Below are 25,200 nucleotides of genomic sequence, written 5' to 3'. Positions count from 1 at the left end.
AGAATTAGTAAAAATAATCCTAAATTTCGTATGGAATAAAAAAGGAGCCCAAATAGCTGAAGCAATCCTAAGCAAAAAACAAATCTGGAGGTATCACATTACCTGACTTCAAATTACACTACAAGGCTATGAGTAACTAAAACAGCATGGTATTGGTGTAAAAGTAGACACATAGATCTATGGAACAGAACAGAGAACCCCAAAATAAAATCATATACTTACAACCAACTGATCTTCAACAAAACAGACAAAAACATACACTGGAGAAAGGATACCCAGTTCAATAAATGGTGCTAGGAAAATTGCTGCATGCAGAAGAATGAAACTGGATCCCTAACTCTCACCATACACAAAAATTAACTCAAGATGGATTAAAGACTTAAATGTAAGATCTGATACCATAAAAATTCTAGAAGAAAACTTAAGAAAAACTGTTCTGGACATTGGCCTACACAAAGAATTGATGATTAAGACTCGAAAAGCAAATACAACAAAAAAAATAAATGAGGCTTACTTAAACTAAAAAGTTTCTGCACAGCAAAAGAAATAATCAAATAGATAACCTACAGAATGGGAGAAAATATTTGCAAACTATACATCTGACAAAGGACTAATATCCAGAATCTACGAGGAATTCAAATCAGCAAAAAATAAAACAACTCCATTAAAAAATAGGCAAAAGGGCCAGGTGTGGTGATTCATGCCTGTAATCCTAACACTCTGGGAAGCTGAGGCAAGAGAATCCCTTGAGCTTAGGAGTTGGAGACCAGCCTGGGCAAGAGTGAGACCCCATCTTTACTAAAAAGAGAAAAAACTAGCCAGGTGTGGTGACATGTGCCTGTAGTCCCAGGTACTCGGAAGGCTGAGGCAGGAGTATTGCTTGAGCCTAGGAGTATGAGGTTGCTGTAAGCTAGGCTGACAGCAGCACTCCAGGCGACAGCAAGACTGTTTCAAAGGAAAAAAAACATATGAAAATGTGCAGTGTACCAATCATTAGGGTAAATGCAACTTAAAACCACAATGAAATACTACCTTACCCCTGTCAGAATAGACATTATTAAAAAGTCAAAAAACAAAGATGTCAGCACATATGGGGTGAAAAAGGAAGGCTTGTACAAGCATTATATTTCCTGTCTGTGGCTGTAAATTAGTATAACCTCTATTGAAAACAGTTTGGAGATTTCCTCAGAGAACTAAAAGACCTACCATTTGATCCAGCAATCCCACTTCTAGGGACCTACCCAAAGGAAAAGAAGTCACTGTATCAAAAAGACACAGGTACTTTTATGTTTATCACAGCACAGTTTACAATGGCAAAGACATGGAATCAACCTAAGTGCCCATCAGCTGATGAGTGGATAAAGAAAATGTGTTGTATATATACTATGGAATACAGCCATTTAAAAACTGAAATAATGTCTTTTGCAACAACTTGAATTTAATTGAAGGCCATTATCCTCAGTGAAGTATCTCAGGAACAGAAAAACAAATACTGCATGTACTCACTTATAAGCGGGAACTACACAATGGGTATACATGGTCACACAGAGTCGAATAATGGGCCTTGGAGACCAAAAGAGGAGGGTGAGATGGGAGCTAAGTGATCAAAAATTAACTGTTGGTTACAATGTATACTATTTGGGTGGCAGAGATCAACAGTCACAATGCTAGAGAAAGGGCATTCAAGGGAACCGTCAATGAGTAATGTGCATCATCTCTCAAAACCAGGGCAAGCCACGGCACCAAGATGATGACTCCAGAGGCGCTGGCAGAGGCCTATGGCAAGGAGGAGTGGAAGCACTTCGTATCGGACACGGGAATGACTTGCCGCTCAGGTATGGCTCCAGTGGCGCATGCCCCCGTTTTGTTTTAGACCCTGAACCTTTAATGTGAGAACACAAAGAAGACCTTCCTTTCCCTTCCTGGGCAGATGCACAAGGGAGCGGCCTTGGCCTTCTAGCAGTAGGATGTATTTTTTTCCAGATGTGTCTGATTTCTGTTTGGCTGCTGGTTCCACATGTTGTTAGCATTTTTACACTGTTTTATTTAAGGTTTTATTGATACTCCTTGTACTTGTTCTGGAGTGGAGATTAGCACTTAGGAATAATATATTCCTTAGCTGTCCTGTATTCTTTATCAGTTTGTTATGTGCTCAATCATTTTATTTCTCCACCTCCCATTTTTCTCCATATTCACATTATCTATCACTCCTGTTTTTTAGAATTGTCCTCCTTATAGAAATGAATAGAAGCAAGAGTAATTGTCCCCAACCCTTGTCCCCCAGAATCCCCTTTCCCCAAAGCTTATTTTTAAAAGATATACAAAAGGGATCATGTATTTGCTTTGCTCTTTTTAATTTTCATCTTGGAGAGCCTGCAATCAGCACATAACTCTGGTACACCTCATTCTTTTAAATGCTGGCCTGCTCTGCTATCCAGGGCTTGTATTATGATTTGTTTAATTAGTCCCCTAGCAGTGGGCATTTGTGTTATATCTGCTGTTTTGTCTTTCTAAACAAGCCTGAGGCAATATTTTCATAAATGTATATTTTGCACTTCTATAAATATATCCAGAATTTATTCTAGGAATTTATTCCTAGAAGTACACTTGCTCTAAAGATCCACAGGTTTAAAATTCTGTTATATGTCGCCAACTAAGGCCTTTATGTTCAGGAATTCCAATTGCTTCTGTGTATGTAGCCTCCTTCTACATTAAGTGTATTAATCCTCAGAGTTAGGTACAGAGTCATAAAGTACGTTCTCTGCCAATACATTTAGGAAATTTAAAGCATTGATGGATATCGAAATTTGTAAGGACAACTTATATGATAACCCCTGTTCAGTTTGTTGATCTGTGCATGAGGTTGGTTTTCTTTGCTAGCCAATCTCTAGAGAGCAAGTCCTTTTGAGCTTTTTTCCCCCAAATGGTAGATTATGCAGAAATAGGTCGGTATAATGGAAGTCATAAGGGGCTTGCTGCCAGATGGTCCTAGATCATATTAGCTTTCTTACTTGCTGGATAAAGTGACTCTGGTTAATTACTAAGCCACTTTTAGCATCAGTTTTCTTATTTTTAAGTGAAGATAATATCACTCATCTGCAGAAGAAGTGAGAACCTTTCTTAATGTAATTCTCTTCCCCAGTCATTCATGTGCCTTTGTTCCATTTCCACTAAGACAAAGGGAGTTGGTTACAGTGGGTTCTTGGGGAGCAGTTTTTCTATTTGTGAAGCTTAATGATTAAAGGACTTGGTCTTGATTAGAGGCTTGTTTTATTGAACAGAGCTCACTCGTCACTTCATTCACAATGAGCTGTCTGCTCTGTGAGGAGGTAGAGGTTGCAGCTTACATGTGGTACAGTCCCAGAGTTTGGGTGTTGGGAGAGGCATCAAGAGCAGCCTGGCCCAGTTAATAGCTCCAGGCTGAACAAGCCTCCTGTGTCCACACCATGAACATTCAGCCCAAGTTTGACGGTTGAGTGACATCAGCCTCTTGCCTTATGAGCAGCAACTAGTGAGTCTTTCTCATTAACCCCCCTGAGTTACTAGATTAGACTCCAACCATGACTCACAACCAGTGTTTCAACTCTTGGATTGAATTGCATCTCTTAAGGCCCACAAAGAAAGGGGTATGGGAGGAGAAAAGCAAAGGTATGTCACTGGCAATGATGAGATGCTTCCTGCTTCAACAGTGCCTAGGACAGCTGGCCATCAGGTTCAGGCAGGTCACTTTGATGTCAGACCAAGAGATAAGAGAAAGCACAGAGTAATGAACCTGGGGAAGCTTTGCCCACTGTCCTAGGTCTCAAAAGTCCTAGAGTATCTCATGGTCTTACAGCATAGCAAACCACAGGCAGACATGCACAGGATATCATCTCTCCTTTCTTCCAGATCACTTGTTCTTCACACTGGCAAAGCTACCCTAACCATTCTTAGGAATGAAAAACAGTCTGACATATTCCCCCATCAATTTCAGCTGTGAAAGAATGAAAAACAGGAAGCCCATGTCAACCAAAATATTTTTAACTGAGAGAAAGGACACAAACTGGCACAGCCATATTTTGAATTAACTTTAACTTTATTTTTTACACATTTTTAATAAATTGACAGGACGAGACAAGAGACACTAAATGATATTCAGAAAGATAGACCCCTGGCTTCTGCATACGGTTTTCTCCTAATTTACCTGTGATACTCCTTCATTCCAAAGTAATCCATTTGATTATTAGATCATTCATTCATTCATTCAACAGACATGTATTGAGTGCTTACAATATGCTGGACACCATGCCTAGTGGACCCTTAAAGAATGAGACAGATGTGTTTTACAACCTTAGAGTTAGCTGAGGTTAACCATAGCTTATGAATGAGAGGAAGGGGGACTCATATCAGGCAATTATAATAATATGCTCCAGAGTAGTTATGACCATTTGGAAAGTACTTTCTTCTTATTAAACTAAAATCTGGCTCAACGTATCAGTTCTGTTTGATTCTTCTTTGTATCAAGAGTTACTGTAGGGGACTCTGTGAGGTTGGGTTCCCCCAAAAGTGGAGTGGTTACTTTTGATCCCAGTAGACAGGAGTGAGGGAATGAGAGGGAGAGACGAAGGAAGGGAGGAGGGATTCTGCTGGATTCTGCTGAGACTTCTGTGAAGAAGCACAGAGTCCTCCCAGAGTTGTCGATCCATGGGACAGGGTGCTGGGACATTCGTTTACTGGCTCCTGACCTGTTAGTTGAAGTCATTCTACCCCAAAGTCATACAGAATAAATCAAATCCCTCTCCTCTGTGAGATCCTGGAATGTACCTGCCCTGTACTCTTGAGTTTTTCTAAGATAAGCACACTATGTCCTCGCACGGAACGGGTTTTATTCCTCTTATGACCCTATTCTCATATTGTATTGAAATTTGTCTCATGTGGCACAAAAATTGAATGTGGTACTCTAGGTGGGGCCAGCCAGCACATTATGAAAAGGCACTATTATGTGGAGAACTTCATGGTACTCCAGGGTGAGGCTATTTGATTGTTTTGAAATTCAGTGACTTTGATAAGATAAATTTTGGCTTTTTCATATTCCATATGGTGGGGTATATTTTGGTTTTAGTTTTTATTTTTTTTAAAGACAACTCAAAATATTTTTGAATAAAATGCTTAGCTTCCAGATATCATATTTTAACTGAAGTTCTTGTTATAATAATATGCTCAAAAGCTTTAAACCTACCTTAAAAGATGATGTGCCATTTTGAATTGAAATGGAGGCTTCTTCAGATAATTAAACCAAAATCTAGCATCTTTTTAGCCATGTTTCTGTGTCTTTCACATAAGTGAGGCATTAATTTGTTCCAGGTTTAAAATTAATATTTTGTTCATTTTTAGGAAAGTACTATTTTTATGATAACTATTTTGACCTGCCAGGAGCTCTTCTATGTGCCAGGGTGGTGGACTTACTAACAAAGGTGAGTAGAGGCTCATTTTTTTAAAACTATGATATGTACTTAGTCATAAATCATAGGACTTAATTATATATAACTTTTGAGTTGAGATTTTAATTTCTTCTTTGTGGTTTCAGAGGTGACTGAGAAGAAAAACATGGTCACTTTGGTCAAAATATTTTTGGAAAATTAAATAGCAGTGCCCATTTTTTTTCCCCCAGGGAAAATAAACCTATTCTCCAGCAGGGGGTGCAAAAGTCTAGAAAAAGAAAATACATACCAGAACTTGAATCTGGAAAAAATATTTTCTTTAGCAGAATAAATAAATAGTTTAACTAGCAGAATTAAAAAGAGTAAAGGTAATTAAGAAAATTCTATGTGTCCACATGCATTCTAAATAATATAAAAACAAAAATGAGATGAAATTTTTAAATTCATTATTTTGAGCATAGTTTAATGCATATAGATTTTTCCTATGTACTGTGTACCAACATTAAATAGGTCTCTGGTTAATCAGTTTATACTTAAAACTTAAGACCTATGAACATAAATAGATTTACATGCCACAATCACTTTCCTTTTTACATATATTGTCTTTTAAAATCACTAATAAAATATCTATAGTAGAGCATGGGTAATGGTTTATTTTTGAATCAGAATTACATTCATGTGTTCGTGAAAAATTTCTGGGGTGCAGTAATTTTGGTATGTTTGTAGAAGTTTTTGTTAACACAAGATGGAGTAAGTTTCTCATTTTTTAGTTACTATAAGCAAAATATATCATTCTTTAAATATTTCATAGTTTGTATAATTAGGTACAAATATCTAGTAGTCTGTCTTTATTTAGATAGGAAGACACTAGTTAATGTCCAAGGAAACAAATGGTTATAAGGTTTTATGTTTTAATGTAATGTTTATTTGCTTTCTGGTTTAGAAAAATATTAATAAAAATGATTTACAGTTTATATTTGCAACTTCATTCTTCTCACCTGTAGAGACTTGCTGCTCTTTACGATTGAAATTCAGGTTAAGTGTGCATTGAATTCTAAAGTGACAGCTTTTGGGGCTTTAGGACCTCAGGTTCCTTAGCCCCATTGATGCCCTAGTATGTTAAGCAACACATTCTGACATTCCAGAAATTATATAACATTGTAAGTTTACTTATGTATTCAAAATATTCTATAATTTTTAGACTTTGAGTGGAAATTTTCATTTTATTTGGTCTATATGAGCTATATTAATATTTAGTGATATATATATAGGAGTGATTTTCTGGAAGATTTCTCTTTTTAAAATCACATTTAGGAGAATGAGAATTTTATTAATCTATTATGTTTTCTTAAACATAAATTCCTATCTTAGAATATTATAATATAGATACTCCTTTACTTATAGTGGGGTTACCTCCCAATAAACCCATTGTAAATTAAAAATATCTTTAAGTTGGAAATGCATTTAATAACACCTAACCCACCAAATATCATAGATTAGCCTAGCCTTCCTTAAATGTGCTCAGAACACTCACACATTAGCCTATAGTTGGGCAAAATCATCTAACACAAAGTCTATTTTATAATGATGTATTGAATAGCTCATGTAATTTATTGAATCCTGTGCTGAAAATGAAAAACAGAATGGTTATGTGTATACTCAAAGTATGGTTTATACTGAATCTATTGCTTTCACACCATCATAAAGTTGAAAAATTTTAAGTGAACTGTCTTAATTAAGTTAGGGACCATCTGTATTGTAATTGTTTACTAGCATTTTTAACTATGTTTAAAAACAGAATTATTGCATTTATTACATTTGGAATTTTTCTTTTCAGCACAACAATGGTCAAAAAACATTTGATTTCTGGAAGGATATAATTGCTGGTATACAACACAATTACAAAACGTCAGCTTTTAAGGGTGAGTAACAGGAAGAGAGGCTTCCTAATAGATGTTTTTTAAACAGTGTGTTTGTCTAGTGAATTAGTTGGAAGTTACCTATTTTGCCATGTTTCTTAGGATTTAATTTGGAGTTAAATATTGTTATAAGGTTGGTTCTGCTTACATTTTAAGAGGTCCTTTTATGCATGTCTGTTTCATGGCCATAATTGTCATTATTCCAAGTTGTGCTGTTAAACCGCCTTTTACAAAAATGTTTGCCAATAAGATTGTTCTGTGGGCTCCCCAAAATTGAAGTTCCGGCTTTACTGTTTCCTGGCTTGGGCGTGAAGGGTTGGTGACACTTGTAACCATTAGTGTAGTTAGTTGTAGACAGGTGAGCAAAGTGCCTGCTAGAAGAAATTTCATTCTTGTTGCTTAAGAAACAGGACTGGCTGACCCAGAATGGAGGCAGAGATAGCACCAGCCTTGAGCCTACCTTTCATTCACAGCCTTGCTGTGGCTACACAAAGTTGCTTCTAAGGAATAAATAGATGCCTCTATAGTATGTTACCCCAGTGACTTGAACCAGATCTTGCTGATTCAACTAATGGGCTGATGGATACTCAAGAGCAGTATTGTTTAGCTTGGAAAAATATTGCCTTTTGATTGAAATAAAAATTACTTGACTTCCTTTTAATGTAATTCAAGCCGTCAAAATAATTTTAAATATTATAACTAAAAACATGTCAAGATAATAAATAGTAACTGCAGGATATTTATTCAAAGTACATGTTTCTCTGCCACCTGCTTCTTTCCTGCCCAGAAGAAAAATCACTGCTTTGGGATGATTGTCTCATTTTTCTGTTTCTAGTCATCAGCTCTTGACCCTGCTCATGTGGCTTTGTGGGTCCCTTTTCACAGTCTACACTGAGTGCTTGGGTGTGTGGGAATGCCCGTCCCCATTGGAAGGACATATCCATGACAACTGTAAAAGCCACCCAACACTTTTTTATTTTTTACTTTTTTTATTATCTTTGTAAAATAAAAAGCCCTAAAGAATGGTTGAAAACAGCAAATAGCTGCTTTCAAATAAATCCAGCATAAAAAATCTATTGATGTTATTTTATTGCATTGTAAATAAGGAATAGTAAAACATTTCATGCTTTAATAAGTGAGGCACAGCTTAAAAGTTTTAAACAGCAATATAAAAATACAGTACAGAGCATAAATAAATAATATCTTTTCACTTCTAGTCAAATTTTGAAACCCTTGATATTAGTTACAATTTCACTGAAGTGGGAGGCACAAGGTATATATGCTAATGTTCTATAAACCCACAAAAATCATATCACATAAGATTCAATAAGGAATTAAAGAAATCAAATTAATCACACTTGTGTTAAATAAATAAGAATAGGTCAGACACCTGATTTCAAGATGTACTGGGTATATAGAAAACTTCTCTGCAATCACATAAAAGTTTTAAAAGATTCATTGACTAAAGCACCTTGCATTTCAGATTAATTTCAACATACTATTTTGGTTTTTAATGAGAACTTTAAAAAGTATATATGCACCTGTATATTTGAATAGATCTTGATGAAAGGGACCATATAGGCCTCTGAACAATGCACCATCAGAAATATCTCAGGGTATACAGTGTCTTTTAAATTTGAATATTCAAGTATTTAAGTTCTATAAAGTTATATGATACTTCCTCCTGAATGTTTCCTGGAAGTTCTCATATTGATTGTTAGAAACAGCCTTATTTTACAAGGAAATCCTAAGTTTCTGAAGTCAAATTTAATATAATTTAGAGGCTTATTTCTGGGGGGGGGTTTTGTGCTAGTTTTATATTTTTTTAACTTAGTAAGACTTCTGTGATGAAATTTTAAATATTAAAGGAGTTCGCAGAATACTTTAAAGGGCCTTAGGATTGCTCACTCAATTCAAGAGGGTCTTCACATGCTTACTCTTGCTGCTCACTTTTCAAGGGGAGGGAAATTGTTGATCTGATAGCTCAAATCTGTATTTTGGAAAATAAAAATTACTCACATTCCTTTCAGCCTACCTCCGTATGCATTTTGTGGGGTGGGAGGGAGTTGGGGAAATGCCTTTCCAAGCAGAAGATTTAGATTAGCTCAGTGGGAGTGTGCTCACATGGGAGCCACTAAGAATCCTGAGAAAGAGGAATAGACATACTCAGAGGAGTACAGGCCATTCAACTCCGCATTGGGCAGCTGGAGCCACACCTGGTCATTTTCTGTGAGATCGACTATGGCGCTTCCTGAAGCCTGATCTAGGTAGCCTTTGGAATATTCATCATAGGTGTACATTATAGGGGTGCCGTTCTTATACAGGCCTACCCAAGCATGAGTCCCTTTCACATGCACATGGTAGGAAAAATAGTATATTCCTGGTATCCTACAGGTAAAGATTCCAGTTCTTGGGTCATAATGCTGTTGCCTGTTATACAAAATCTTATCAAATGGGATGGGAGTACCTACTGCTGGGTAAGCTTTGGAGAGAGTAACAGTAAAAGCAGACACAGGCATTCCTGTTATTCCCTGGTTGGCACTAGTAAGAGGCATCCCAGAAATACCAGGCCTTTGTCCTGCCTTTATAAAGCCCTCGGGCATGGCGGCTTGACCTGGTGGGCCTGGGGGCCCTGGGGGCCCTGGGAGGCCAGGCTCTCCAGTGTGGCCTCTTGGCCCTGGAGGCCCTGGTGGCCCAGTGGGTCCATTGAGGCCCTTAGTTGCTATGCCAGCTGGGCCAGGTGGACCTGGATTTCCTGGATCCCCTTTAGCTCCAGGGAATCCTGGAATGCCTGGTGGCCCAATGGGGCCTCTAGTACCTGGTATTCCAGGGGTGCCTCTTGGACCAGCCTCCCCATTGTGTCCAGGCACTCCCTTAGCTCCTGTTGGGCCCGTAGGGCCTGGGAGACCAGGAGATCCTCCAACTCCAGGGTCACCTTTTGGGCCTGGTAATCCTGGGTTACCCTTAGGGCCATGGAGACCTGGTTCTCCTGGGTACCCTGGTTTTCCATCCAACCCGGGGGAGCCCCTTTCTCCCTTAGCTCCAGGGTATCCTGCAGGCCCAACTGGCCCCGTCTCGCCTTTAGGGCCTGGGAAACCATGGTTGCCTGGGATGCCTTTTGGTCCTTGGGGTCCCATATTTCCAGGGGGTCCAGTCAGACCTTGCTCCCCAGGATGACCCGCTGGCCCTTGTTCTCCTTTGACACCTGGAGCCCCTGGAAGGCCGGCAGGTCCTCTTTGTCCCTTCAGGCCTGGCAAGCCTGGTTTTCCAAAGCCAGGAGCTCCTGGGGGCCCAGCTATTCCTGGAGCCCCAGGGAGACCTTTTGTTCCTGGAATCCCTGCCTGGCCTGGGGCTCCAGGAGCTCCTGGCTTTCCAATGCATTCTGGTCCCCGTTCCCCAGGAGGACCTCGGGGACCTGGTAGGCCACTTGGTCCCCTTTCTCCTGGAATACCCCGATCACCTTTGATACCTGGCTGTCCTGGAAACCCATTTTCACCTCTTTTTCCTACTCCAGGAGGACCAGGTGGTCCCATGGGACCCTGTGGGCCTGGAAGGCCCCTCTCACCTGGGCGGCCAGGAGCACCATACCCTGTTTCCCCTTTCTGTCCATTCACACCAGGGACTCCTGGTGCACCCTTTTCTCCAGGATACCCCCTGGGTCCCTGGGCTCCTGTAGGTCCTTGTTGTCCAGGTTTTCCTGACACAGAAAGTCCAGCTGGGCCAGGGATTCCAGGTGGTCCTGGTGGGCCCCGTGGTCCTGGTAAGCCAGCTGGTCCAATATCTCCTTTTTGTCCATGTGGTCCTCTCTCCCCTGGTTTTCCTGGGAGTCCTGGCAAACCTGGCTTCCCAATGGCCGATGGTCCCGGTGGTCCTGGCAACCCTGGCTCTCCTTGGAGTCCAGGACTTCCGTAGCCTGGTTTTCCTGGTGGTCCAGAAGGACCTGGGAGGCCGCGAGGTCCAGCAGGGCCTGGTGGACCAGGAATACCTTGCTCTTTTCTTACTGGTATACCTAAAAGACATACCCAATACACCCACCCAGAAAGCGGGATAGTTAGTCATTGCTTCTCAAAATATGAATTGAATTGGCACAGGACATTGCAGTGTCATTCAGTCCATTGTAGGCAGACCAGTCTGAAATGGTTTTAGATGATATGTTTTATATAGTTTTAAAAAAAACACTGCTAGAGAAAATGGTTCAGAAAACCATGGCTATCATAATACTTCCATCACATCTTAATGATCCATGAAAATCAGCTGGGATGTGAAGAATCCACTCTAGAATAAGAGTGCAGTAGAGGTAAATCTATCACATTTGTTTTGGAAAAATTATCTACCTACCGTGTTTCCCCAAAAATAAGACCTACCCATAAAATAAGCCCTAGCAGGATTTCTAAGCATTTGCGCAATATAAGCCCTACCCTGAATATAAGACCTAGTGATGGGCATGGCTATGCAGCGTATCTGCACAACCCATGCATTTTGACTTGGAGCGGTAAAGAAGACGAGCAACCCTTCTCATCTGCCCCATCATGACAGCTACAATCCCAGAGGTGACTGGAAAGGTGCGGGTAGCCCCACCAACAAGGTCGGCTCCCCTTGTCGGGACCTGGCCATCCTGTGTGTGCTGCAAGCTGAGGCTTTGAGGGGAAAGTCTCCTCAATGAAGTGAGGAGCAAGATGCTCTGCTTTAGGTATCGTGTGTCCCCAGGGGGAAGAAGGAAAGCTGTGGCTGCCATTTTACTATGATGATGTTCCTGAAGAAGACAACTTAACTATATTTGAATAAATGTAGATTGTTGTACTTTACTTAAAAAAAATAACACATCCCCTGAAAATAAGCCCTAGAGTGTCTTCTTAAGGAAATATAAATATATGACCCTGTCTTATTTTCGGGGAAACATGGTAGAAAGGAAAAAAAAGAAAAGCTATTTAGCTATTTAACAGAAAATGCAGAAAAGACAAGTGCAGAATAAGTGAGAAAATGTTTAAGAACTTTAACAATTTTCCCTCACAAAGCTATCCTATCAGACATAAATAAGAAATGGAATTAATTCTAGTTTACATCTGCCATGGCCCTGCTGAAAATAGTTTAGATTTAGGTTGATTTTCTTTTTTTTTACCTGAAAGTGCATGTGTGTATGTTTCAAGTTTAAGTCAATATACTCTCCGTTATTGACTTAAACTTGAAACAAAGAATTAGAGAATTAGGCATAATGGGTGAGATATATAAATAGTATTAAAGTGCTTATCTAAATACAAATAAATATTGTTTGATTTCATAGAGCTATGAGTTCGTTTGACTCGATATATTGAACTTAAACACAAAAATCACATATTTAGTGCCCATGATATGAAAAACACTGTTGGGCCACAGGTGTGGAGAAAGCACAGAATGTGTCCTGTAAGGGCTTCAGTCACAAACAGTAAGTAAGTGTGCACATGGTAAGTGCGTTAAGAGGTGTCCAAGGGCTGCTTTGGTCATTCAAAGGTAGGATATACTAGGCATTGTGGGTATCAGAATATACTATTAGGGAAGTATTATTAAGTCCGTCTTTTAGCAATAATCGTCATAAGCATCTACATGAAAAATAATCCTTATTTTTCAGAGAAAGTATTTAATAGTTAGCAAAAATGATAATAAAATTACTTGATTTTTAAATCTACTTGCAGAATTTTAATATTAATCATTTTCTGCTTAATAAATTTCAGAAACAGTAGAATGCCTACTTATACGATTTAGAGTCTTATACTTTTGAAAAATGGGTCATAGTATTGTAGATTTAGTGGATGTCCCAGTACTTGAATAGTTTAGCCAAAACCCTGAAGTTGACTTATAGCTATGACTTTTGAGCCACATCTTTTTGTTGTTGTGAGAACAAAAAAAAATTATTAATATACTTAAACTGTAACTAAATTTGTAATGATTTAAAAACTCACACTGAAGACTAAAGGGGAATTAATAGTAAATGAATTGAAATGAATTGTAAATTACCTTTGAAAAATTTTTATAGATATAGTACACTTTAACTATTAGTTGTTGGTACACAAGTGTATTAAAATAAAAAATCTCTCATACTAATTGACTGACACACAAGTAGTCAGCTAACAGTATTTGCTAGTATTATTCTCATAGGTAAAGATGTTCCTGAGATTTGAAAAACATTTGGTGTATATAAAATACAGAGCAAATCATTAAAGTACATATGCTGAAATAGGGAAACAATTGTTTTAGATTTAGGTATCTTTATATTTTATACTAATTAAAGTTATATTTCAATTTGTAAACATTTAAATACATAGAACTTTCCCATGGATTTTTTAAAAAATGACATTAGGAAAAAGACTGAGAAAAATTAATTTTTCAAAAAGATTTCCACAGCACAATTCACTATTGCAAGGTCATGGAAACAACCCAAGTGCCCGTCAGTTCAGGAGTGGGTAATTAAAATGTGGTATATGCTCACAATGGAATATTACTCAATTCTAAAAAATGACAGTGAGCTAGCACTGTTTATGCTATCCTGGATTAAGTTTAAGCCTGTTATCCAAAGTGAGGCAACACAAGACCAGGAAAATGGGCTCCACATCTACTCACTATTAAATTGGTACTGACTGATTAAAACTATGGTGCTCAAATGGTGGTAGTACTCACTAGGGATTGAGGGGGCAGGGCAGGGAGACCCACATCCTAGGATGTGGTGAGCATTGCCAGGGTAAGGGAATGCCTTCTAACCCTTCTTAGGGAGAGGCAAAGATATACAAAGTAAACAAAATGCCAAAAAAAAAAAAAAAAGAAAGAAAAATAACTTTTATAGGGTGGTGGGCAGGTGGGGAGGGGGAGGGGAAGAGTGTATACTTACATAATGGGTGTGGTGCGCACCACCTGGGGTTTGGATACACTTGAAGTTCTGGGGGTGGGGGGTGGCAGGGGCAATATATGTAACCCTGACAATATATGTACTCCCATAATATAATGAAACAAAAGAAAAAAAAGCTTTCCATATAAACACATATCTATATTGATTGACTTTAGTATATATACATGATATATTTATATGTATGAATGGATGTAAATACATTGAAAATAGAATAAATAAATAAGTCATTTCTTAATAGTTTGGAATAACATAGCATTTTTTTTTGCATTTTTAAAAATGCAAACCATGTTAGACTGAGATTTGCTTCAGAATCTGATTATAAGGGTCATGTTCATACTAAAACTAATTGTCTTAGTATGACTGGAAATCTGTTTTACACTTAAAGAGGAAAAACAAGTCAATGAAAACAACTGCACTGGGCACCATTTGAGGCTAGCACTCCAATGTCACGGTGATCTTTGTGGCTTGGAATGTTGTACTAATGGGTCCTTAACCTCAGTAGGAAAATTTAACTTCTGTTTGAATCCTCAGGGGACAGCCCCTGTTTGTAGTTTGCCATCTGAAAACAATTTCATTCGTTCAAGATTAGGGAGGCACCATCCTCAAGGAAAAATGCGTACCAACTATTAAGTTTTTTAAAACTTAAATAGTGGTTGGATGTGTCAGACTATGGCACCTGTGTCTGCTCACTAGCTGTGGAATCCTCTGCAGCACAGTTCAGTGTGTTTTGGCCGAATTCTCTTTCAGTCTATGTTGAGCAGATATGCCTAGGAATTACATAGGAACTCCTCGAATTTCTGTTATCAACTCAATGTTTTGCTTGTATTTACCTGTGGGCTTGTGTGTTTGTTACAATGCATTCATGCCTGCCAGTAGATGGTAATGTATTTGAATTTCTACCTTGTCTTATCAAAAAGAGACCAAGGTTAATAGTAAAATATAGCTTCATTTGGTAACAAGATACTTTTATTTGTTCTGTAAAAATAGCCAAGACGATACAGTATATTAAGGGAGGAAGATAAAAATATCTTTTTAACCTTATAAATGTGGTATATTTTATTTTTAATTCAAGAATGTTGATTATGATCTTGGTAAGGTATAAAAAAAGTCTGAATTTATGGTCATAGAGATTATGGAATCCAGTGATGTTTATTATAACATTACAAATTGCATTTGTTGCCTTCAAGTAAAGTAGCAAGTTTCTTTGTCTTTTATTTTTTTCTTTCCTGGTTTTATCTTTATTTATATTGTGAGACATGCAAGAGTATCTGTTGTACACCTATGCATGCATTTGTTTTTAAATATTAAGCTACCTTTTATAAAATATTTTAAATTTCATCTTCTTAAAATGACAGTCTTACAAGTTTCCTGTACTTGAAATGGTTTTTCTCAAGAGCATAGTGTTTAAAGTTTATGCCAAATATCCTTAGCTTTATTTACATGATAAAATATATAGCTAAGATGAAAAATATTAGGGAAAGGAAATTTGAAGCCTACAGTTTATATTATTTAGTAGATGTTTTATAGTCAGTTTGTGTCAGATGGCACTAAGTGGAATTACTGAGTATGAGGCCTACACATTGCCCTCCTTTGAAAATCTCTTAGTACTTCACATATACAAGGTATTATCTCAATACCCTTCACGGTAACCAAGAAAGCTGGGCAGATGAAGAATAGATTCAAAGACAAAGTCAAAACTTACCTAAGGCTATACCAGTAGAATAGTAGTATTAGACGTAGAATTACAAGTAATAGAAATAGGAGTATCAGTAGTACTAGTAATAGCAACACTTAAAGTACTTTACAGATGTTAACTCATTTAATCTTCAGTACAGCCCCTTGAGATAGCTGATTCTTATTTTACAAATAGGGAAACTAAGGCACAGAGAGGGTAAATAACTTCCCCTGCGGCCACACAGAGAATAAATAACTTCCCCCCGAGATCACACACATAATTGGTATGCGGCAGTAAAGTCTGTGCATTTTACTCCTAAGTGATATTAAAAATGTGTAAGTAATTATGAGAATTGCTGCTTCATTTCTCTATTAAATTTATTTAGGGAGAGCATCAGGTTTTATTTGCTAAGACTCAGTTTTGTGTGTATTTATGGGCTAGTTGAATGAGTTTTAAAAGTAAATGTTTAAATTTAGATATATAAACCTGCTACTCTCTTTATACAATTGGCAGTTATTTTTAATTTAAAATTTGTAAGCTTGATTAATTTTGATTGGATTAATATTTCTAGATTATGTGTAGTTTGTGTAAAAACATCATTTAAAGAAAAAGATCTTTACACATAAAAGTTCTTAATATTCTTCAGGTATATCTTTTTACTGTACTTTCAGGTATATACTTTCTGCTGCACTTACTGAGCAAAAGATATTAATGTTCTTGGATAGACCTACTTTTTTCACAAATCACTTGGATGTAACACTTTGAGCTGATTGAGGAGTTGGAAAATAATTTATGATGTTATAAGCATTTTGTTAAAGAGATGGTTAAGATTATAGAAAGCATCCACCAACTGGTTAATAGAGCAAAGTATACAATTCAGTTTACCTTTACTGTTCATGGTGTGGGGAATGAAGAAGTGTGCCTTGATGTTGGGTAGTGGTCCTTTCATGCCTGTAAAGGTAGTAAAGGATGGAACCAAGTTCAAGGACATTAGCAGCAGAAAGGCTATTTTTGGCAGCATATTCTCTGATGGATTCTGAAAAACAGAAAAGAATAATTTTATACAGCTTTGTTATGGACCTGTTTTATTCTCATTTTACACAGATGTCTTTATACAGTTGTCTACTTTTTTACCTTATCCTATATATTTTGAATATACTCCATAAATTAATGAGAGATAATTTTTTATTTATGTGAATATATGTCTTAGTTGTTTTTGGAAGCCACATTCAAGTAATAAGGTAAAAATAAAGTGATTTACAAAAAAAGAGACACATTATTATTGGATGTCTCTATTAAATAATTCAGGATCTTTGACATAGCCTGAAATATCCAATAGTTTCAAAATACACTAAAATTCAGATTAGGACAAATTTTTACAATATGGTTTTATTAGGACTATCTTATATAGACTGATACAAATGAAACTTTCTTAGTGTATTTTAGTAGAAAGCCATTTTTTAAAAATCACAAAGCAAACCCAATAGTTAATTTATTGAAGCTTGTTTCCAAGCAAGCTAACATGGAAGTCCACCAGTGAGCATCAATTCATAGACTTACTTGCCTGAGTGCTGGGAGTTCCTAGAGGTGGTGTCTTGGCAGCTTTCTGAGGCCTCCACTGGTCAGGCGAGCAATGCAGAAGGTGCCTCTACAGAGCTGCCCTGTGGTATTTATACTGTTTTTTCTTTGCTGCATGAGGTTACCCTGAGCTTAAGCTCCTCCCCTTAGAGGTGACAAGCACTAATTATGGTGAAAAGTTCTATTGGGCAGACACACAAGATCAGGTCTGGTTCTCATTTTTCTTGTTTTCTTATTGAAAAATAAACTCTTTGTCTTAAATATATATTAATAGTTTTAACCATGCACCATATTTTTCTGGGATTTTATTTTAGATATTATTACTCCAGTGTTTAGGCTGGTTCATGATGAGATGATCATACCCCATTTTTATTTTTGAAAAACATAGTCTGTGTTTACTTGGTTGGGAATATGTGGTAGTACATAACAGTAGGTGAAGAATTATCTTGGGGTGGGGGTTTAGATTTAAACCATCATCTAAATTCTTCAGTTATTATGTACAGCCATCAATGTGTCTATTAATGTTTCTAAATTTTTATGAAAATGACTTATCCCAATTTTTAATTATTTTTAGTCTTGAGTGAAAGAAACAAAATGGTGAAAATTTGTTTGCATTTCAGGATTTTAGTGTAAGCCCTCAGAAGTTAGTAAGAGAAACTTAAAGTATGATAGCATATTAAATATTTAAAATTTTTGCATATTAAATATTTTAAATTTTTCAGACAGAGGTAGGCCATCTGCCTCTGAATTTGATGATACAGTCAGCAGTGTAATTACCCTGAAGGATGTAGACTCTATTCACAACACCATATACTGTGTTCAGTAAATGGCTGCAGATTTTCTTGCTTAAATTTAGATTTTACTTTAGAGTTGCAATAGAGTTTGCAACAGCTCCTTAACTTGATAATCTCATATTATGTTTATTTACATAAGGTTGCTGTGTAAATTTCAGGAGAAAAAAAAATTCAAACTGCTTTCAGCTTTTTAAAGTATCATTGGCTTACCTTGCAATTTCCTTTAGGGATCTTGAATTATCCCAATTAGAAATATTTTTCCCCAAAGGTGTAAGTAAATGTTAAGTTCAGTAGTTAGGTCTCTTTAACCTAACTCTTTAACCTAAAGTCTCCTAATGTTAGGAGACTTTTAAAATCAGTTTTCAAGATCCTAAAAAAATCTTATAAAGGCAGGAAATTGAGACCCCAAATTTTATATTTAATTTCCTCATTTCAAATCTAAATTAAATTGACTATACAGGTGAACTGGATGAGAATAAGAATTTCATTCACAAGCATAGCTACATCATTTTTGTATCTCCACAGAATTAAAGTAGTTTAGATTCAGTATTGATCAATAATTGAAATAATTGAATATTTGGTGAATGAGATAAAGGTTTGTCCTTTCTTTTCTCTCTCTATGTAGGCAATTTTCTGTGTGTGTACAACAAGCCTTATATAGCCCCTTGTAGAAACGTAAGTGGATAACTCATCTCACCTGCTCTTTTTCTCCTTCCACTTTTAAGCCTTTTGTTGATTGCCATATTAAAAAAAAATCTACATTGTCATATATGTCTCTGTATAATACTAATAGATGCACATGAAAAATATGGCTTTTATAAAGTTCAAATTAACAGGAGAATTGGAAAGTTTATACTGCAATCATTCTTTCATCATTTGGAAATTATATATTGAATAGCTTTTGTAATTATAATATGTACTCTACTATATCTGTAAGAGATCACAAAAGATAAGTGAGAGAAAACAGCTGCCTTCTATTTGCTTATGGTTCATTTGGACAAGATTTTGAAAAAGTAGGTGAGGTGACATTATGGATGCTCTTGAATACCAGTTGAAGAATTTGTTTTGAAAGGCATTATTAGAAATACATATTTTAGTATTTACATATGTTTATAATTGAGACTGATACCCTGTTGGTTTTTGTTCATGAGAACATTCAGAAGATTAGTTCTAAGCTCTTTGTATCTACCACTAATGCACCTGTGTAGAACATTTGTTCATCTGTGGCTATTCTAATAATTTTCAGAGGTTTTTCTGTTTTTTCATCAACACAATGAAAAGTTTGGACAAGGTGGTTTATAAACTCCTCCCAGCCTTAAAATTAGATTATTCTCCTGCTTGAGGTATTCTGCTGCTCCCTGTGGTCAGATGGTAGATTTGGCTTCATTTAGTACTTACTAGAACCGAAAAACAAAAATCCATACCAGGTGGTTACATGCCTTCTTTTTGGGATATGTAAATATATGTGCGTATTTGTCATTCTGTATTCCCCTTTAGCTTTGGAAAATGTGGTGTCTTTATTGAATAAACCTTGGATGCTCAACCCTTTTTGCAAATAGTGTACTTATTTCAGCACAAGGAATCTGACTACTATTTGCTTTGTTAGTCACATAAGAAGCACTGTCTTGTCCAAGACAGATTGTAGAATCAGAATATTTGCTAGCCACACTCCACCCAATTTGTGTATTTAAAACTTTTTATTCTAGATGTTTACTTGTAGTTGTTTGAAGTGACTAGTCTGTGGCTTTATGAAGGAAATCCATTCCACTTAAAACAGAGAGCCATGCTTTTTAAACTCAGTAACCTGCGTGATTTTTTAATATCAAATATTAATGATGTTTTTTGGAAATATAGCAATTAGCTGCTATTAAGCTTGCCTATTCATTTACATACCCTTGGGTCATGACTAATTCACCAAAAATTTCTTGAGTATCTTTTAAGTGTCAGGCATTGAGATAAATATTGGCAAATAATGCATATTCATTACTGTTAAGGTATTTACACAGTGGCTCTCAGCCTATTTTCCCCACTCCTACAGTAATGAGGGATATGATACAATTCCTTCAATCTTTGGGGTTCATTAAGATAGTGATAGTTCAGAGACTAAATTTTGAAAAAGCTCCTCAGGTGATCATGATGGACTCCTAAGTTTGAATGATGTCAGTGTTCTATTACCAGCTTGCTAATATTAGCTACATAATTTTTGCTGTTTGTGTTCACATGGGTTTTAAACTTTATTATAGGAAATTGTAGTCTTATACAGAAGTAGAGAGAATAGTTACAATGAATTCCTATGTACCTATCACCTGACTTAAACTAATCTCAATTTACTGTCACTCAATCTTACTTTCATTCACCACCACCCCAAATTTTGAAGCAAATCCCATATATTGTAACAATTCATTGATGAATATTTCCACATATTTCTCCAGAAGATAAGATAAAGAATCCTTTTTCTTTTTCTTTTTTTTTTTTTTTTTTTTTTGAGACAGAGTCTTGCTTTGTTGCCCAGGCTAGAGTGAGTGCCATGGCATCAGCCTAGCTCACAGCAACCTCAAACTCCTGGGCTCAAGCAATCCTGCTGCCTCAGCCTCCCGAGTAGCTGGGACTACAGGCATGCGCCACCATGCCCGGCTAATTTTTTCTGTATATATTAGTTGGCCAGTTAATTTCTTTCTATTTATAGTAGAGACGGGGTCTCACTCTTGCTCAGGCTGGTTTCGAACTCCTGACCTCGAGCAATCCGCCTGCCTCGGCCTCCCAAGTGCTAGGATTACAGGCGTGAGCCACCGCGCCCGGCCAGAATCCTTTTTCTTTACAACAATATCTTCATCATATTTTAAAAATTTAACCATTTCTTAATATCATCAAATGCTTTAGGCTATATTTACATTACCCCACTTATCTTATGTGTGACAGATACGTATATAGACACATATATACACACACAAGTATATGCATAGATACGCATATATAATATACATGTAAATATGCATACATGTCATATATTTTTATTCATTGGTTTTAGAAATAATTATATTTGAATTCTACCTATCCTTATTTACTCTTATTTACTACACCTTATTTACTGTCAGTGGTGACACAACAAAATTCTTGTACATTTTAATGCACATTGTATGCCTCAGTATAACCATATTGAACTGCTTTTAAAATGCATTTGACTTGCAGTGTTGATAAGTTTATCAGAATTTTAAAAAACATTTCATATGACAATGATGGACACAATCAGCTTTTAGAATGTGTTAATTTTATTTTATTGCATTTTATGATCTAGTTTTTCAATTGAAAAGTACACGTGTGGATCATTTTATGAGCTAAGTTTCTTTAGATATTTTTCATCCTGGGGGGCATAGCAATTTAACTTTGTTTTGCTTAAAAGGCATTTAAAATATTAAGCCATATTCAAAGTGAGGGCCATTTGTATAAAAGTTTTCTGTCTTTGAGACCTAATATAGCACTTGAGTTTTCTGTCAGTCATTTTTTAAATAACATTCCATGATTATTACTCTAGATAGATCTGATTCAACTTTGTCTTCAGATTGGACTTGCATTTATTGTCTTCTGTGTGTCAGGTGTTTTACTTTTCTCATTTGATCCACAGTAACCTTATGTGATATATATTATTGCTCTTATTTTGTATGTAAGGAAACTGAAGCTCAGGAGGTTAAGGAATTGCACAGGTTCATAAAGCCTGTAGGTGGCAGAGCAGAAAGTAGAATGCAGCCATCTTTGGACACCAGGTTCAAAGGCTACATTGGCATTTTCCACAAGAGCATGCTCTCAGGTATTTTTAAGTATTCCTCTTTTGTTTAATTTCCTCTGATTGTTACCTAAAGCCATCAGCTTATGCTCATGTTCCAGCCCTTATAAACTGTAGGAGAAATGCTGATGTAGCCGTTATATATCACTTAGTTAATGTATTTTCTCAAGGTAGGAGCAACTCCTTTGCTTTTCTGGCCACATCAGACCTATCTCCCTTTTCAGCCTTACAGTGCTGCTTTCTACAGTTTTCAAGAACAAGGGCTAGTTTTTTCAATACTTAAAATTAGGAAAACTTTGATACATATATAGGATAATAATTTATACTAAAGGCAAAGAATGCGAATACAATGAACATGTGTGTGTCTGCTGCCCAGCTAAAGAAACCTACATTACCATTATTTTTGAAGCCCCTATGATACCTCCCTGACTGCATTCCCTGTGTTTCCCATAAGGGTAATTGTGCTGACTTACGAGTCTGTTACTGTTATTCCTTCTGTCTTTGTGGGAAGCATACCTACCACTCCATCTCCCACCCCTAAAAGCACACATATATTAATATATATCCCACAACTTTTTTTTGCATGTTTTTAAACTCTATATTTAAAAGGAATTATACTGTATGTGTGTGCATATGTAACAGGGTTTTTTGATACAACATTATGTTTTTGAGATTTATCCATACTGATGTGTGTGGTGGTGGTTTATTCATTTTTCACTGCTCTATAGTTTCCCATGGTACAAGTTTATCAGAATTTATCTACTGATGGATATTTAGCTTATTTCTATTTTCTGTTAAAAATAAGGCTGCTTTGAACATTTTTGTACACATTTTTCTGGCTACATGCAAAATAACCTTTCTAGGGAGTATACCTAGAAGTGGAATATTGCGCATACATATTTTTCTGCCTTACTGGCTAATTCCAAATTGTTTGCTAAACGCATTTTATGTTTTCACCAGCAGGATATAAGGGCATAACCATTTGGTGTCATCTAAATTTCAAGGTTTTCTAATCAGTAGTTGCAAAATGGTATCTCATTAGATTTTTGTTTATATTCCCAATTCTAATGAGGATGAACGTATTTTTATGTTTACTGGTCATTTGAGTTTATTCTTCTCTCAAATGCCTGTTTGTATCTTTGCCTGTTTTTTAGCAGGTTTTATTTTGTTGTTGTTGATTTTTTAGCATTCCTTACATATTTTGGACATTGATTTTCATTAGTTATACGTGTTACAGATATTTTCTTTCAATTTTTGACTTGTCTTTCACTTTCTTTATGGCATTGTATGTGTTATCTGCAGCTATCACCTAGCCAAGAAAGACTCCATTTTTTAAAATAACTCATTGAGACCCAGTAAATTGTTATTCTTTTCTCAACTTTCCAGTGGGGCTCCACGTCATTGTATATTCTAGAAAAGATTGGGCACCTCTGTGAAAGATAGTAGAGAATGTTTCACTAAGTTTTTCTTTTTGATGGCCTTCCTTTTTCTAATAGTGATAGGTAATCATTCTTTTTATATAATTCACAATTCTAGGTTTACTTGCAGTGGTTCTATATAAATCATTAACAGAAGTTTATGTCAACATTTGAATTCAAAAAAAGTTATTTTTCTTCAACTATAATAAATAGTGGCACATTTTCTTTTTTGGAATTTCCAACAGGAAAATGTTCTCAGTTGAGGATTATGGTCAGCATTTAATTACATATTCTTATAACTGGTCTTAAAGATTCGTTACTTCTCATTTTCATTTGTAGTACATGATACAAATGGAATTTAGGATCTTATTTTGTATTACTTTGATGAAACTTTTTTGTGGGGACTATATATCCTTTCTAAAATATTAAACTAATATTAGTACAGCTCATAGGTGTTCCATTTTATTTTTCATAATTTGATCAATTTTAGTAATTTAATTGTAAAAGACAAGAATACCACAAAATCTGTTTTATTAAACTCTATTTTTCTCTTTTCTTAAAAAAACTTAAATGTTGTAACTTGGCATATTCTAAGGAAAAAGTAGTAGAGCTTACATTGAGTTGGGGGAAAAAATTTTAATAACATAAAAACCAAAACAGCCTAATTTGAAAGCAGCTCTTGCTTAGGTGGAGGTTTTGTATTTTACATTTATTTTATATATTAGCAATGCCAGTTCTACTCTCAAACTCATTTTTTACTCTTAAAATGTGTTATATGAATTTCTAACATTTGATAATTTTGTTGAGATTTGTTAGAATCTGAAAACAAACATGTACAGGAAAATGAGATACTTAGTTTATAGTGTATAATGAGAACTGATTTTTGTGCTTGCAATCAGAAATGTCTTTAGAGACCCTGGCATCTTGATAAAATGATAGCTTAAAAGAGATTCTCGGTACTAGCTCAGAGGTAAGCAGGAGGGAATCAGTGAAATAAATTCATAGCGGGTACAGTGCATACCATATGGATGATGGACACACTTATAACTTTGACTCACCTGTACAAAAGCAATTTATGTAACCAAAATGTTTGTACCTCTGTAACATTCTGAAATTTAAAAAAATTCATAGTGTTCTTCCAACTTTGAAAAGTATAATTTGGCACTGCTTTTCTTGTTTCTCTTCACTCCTTGTAAACTGCTTCAGACTGCTAAAGATGCAAGCTGCTGTTTTTTGTCAGTTCCGAAAGATATTTTCTTGTTCTAAAAGCCTTTGTGCCATATGTCCTAGTTTCTTTACATATTTGTCAGTCTGAATACAGGGAAATCAAGCATATTCCTCCCCAAATCTGGATTAATTTAGAATATTGTTTCATGGTGGGAAAATTTGGTATATAAAAACATAGACATTATGGTTTATACTTTAAATACATCATGGTTTACATCATATACTTTTATACATGATGTTTTATACTTGGAAGAAGACTATGGTTCTGTCATTAAGCATTTTGCTATTGCTATGACATTCCTGGAGACAGGATTTTGTTATTTAGAATAATATTTAGAAGTAATATCAAAATGCATGTAAAATTTGCCCCTGAAATAGATAATAATTGAAGGGATTTTAACGAACATGCCTAACATTAAAAGGGATAGTGTGACATTTTCTCATCTATTTATTTTAAGTTTTTTGTTCAGAATGAATCAGTTCTACTACTTACAGTATTTTTGTTTTCTGT

At 36.0% G+C, this 25,200-nt stretch overlaps 2 protein-coding genes across 2 annotated transcripts in view; one reads left to right on the top strand and one right to left on the bottom strand.

The window, feature by feature from the left end:
- Nucleotides 1-25,200, top strand: part of NT5DC1 (5'-nucleotidase domain containing 1) — a 116,320-nt gene that overhangs the window by 9,780 nt on the left and 81,340 nt on the right. Inside the window, exons 4-6 of the mRNA XM_012753151.2 lie at nucleotides 1,729-1,835; nucleotides 5,374-5,453; nucleotides 7,258-7,342. Of these exons, the coding sequence (XP_012608605.1) occupies nucleotides 1,729-1,835; nucleotides 5,374-5,453; nucleotides 7,258-7,342 (272 nt within the window). The remainder of the gene's footprint in view (nucleotides 1-1,728; nucleotides 1,836-5,373; nucleotides 5,454-7,257; nucleotides 7,343-25,200) is intronic.
- Nucleotides 8,292-16,994, bottom strand: COL10A1 (collagen type X alpha 1 chain). The gene is made up of 2 exons (XM_020287152.2): nucleotides 16,777-16,994; nucleotides 8,292-11,348 (listed from the first exon to the last, which is right to left on the bottom strand). The coding sequence occupies exons 1-2, from the start codon at nucleotides 16,910-16,912 to the stop codon at nucleotides 9,460-9,462; spliced, it is 2,025 nt and encodes a 674-aa protein (XP_020142741.1). The 5' UTR covers nucleotides 16,913-16,994; the 3' UTR covers nucleotides 8,292-9,459.

The sequence above is a fragment of the Microcebus murinus genome, chromosome 5 (assembly GCF_040939455.1).
Source record: "Microcebus murinus isolate Inina chromosome 5, M.murinus_Inina_mat1.0, whole genome shotgun sequence".
Lineage (NCBI taxonomy): Eukaryota > Metazoa > Chordata > Mammalia > Primates > Cheirogaleidae > Microcebus > Microcebus murinus.
This window is presented reverse-complemented; position numbering and strand designations above follow the sequence as displayed.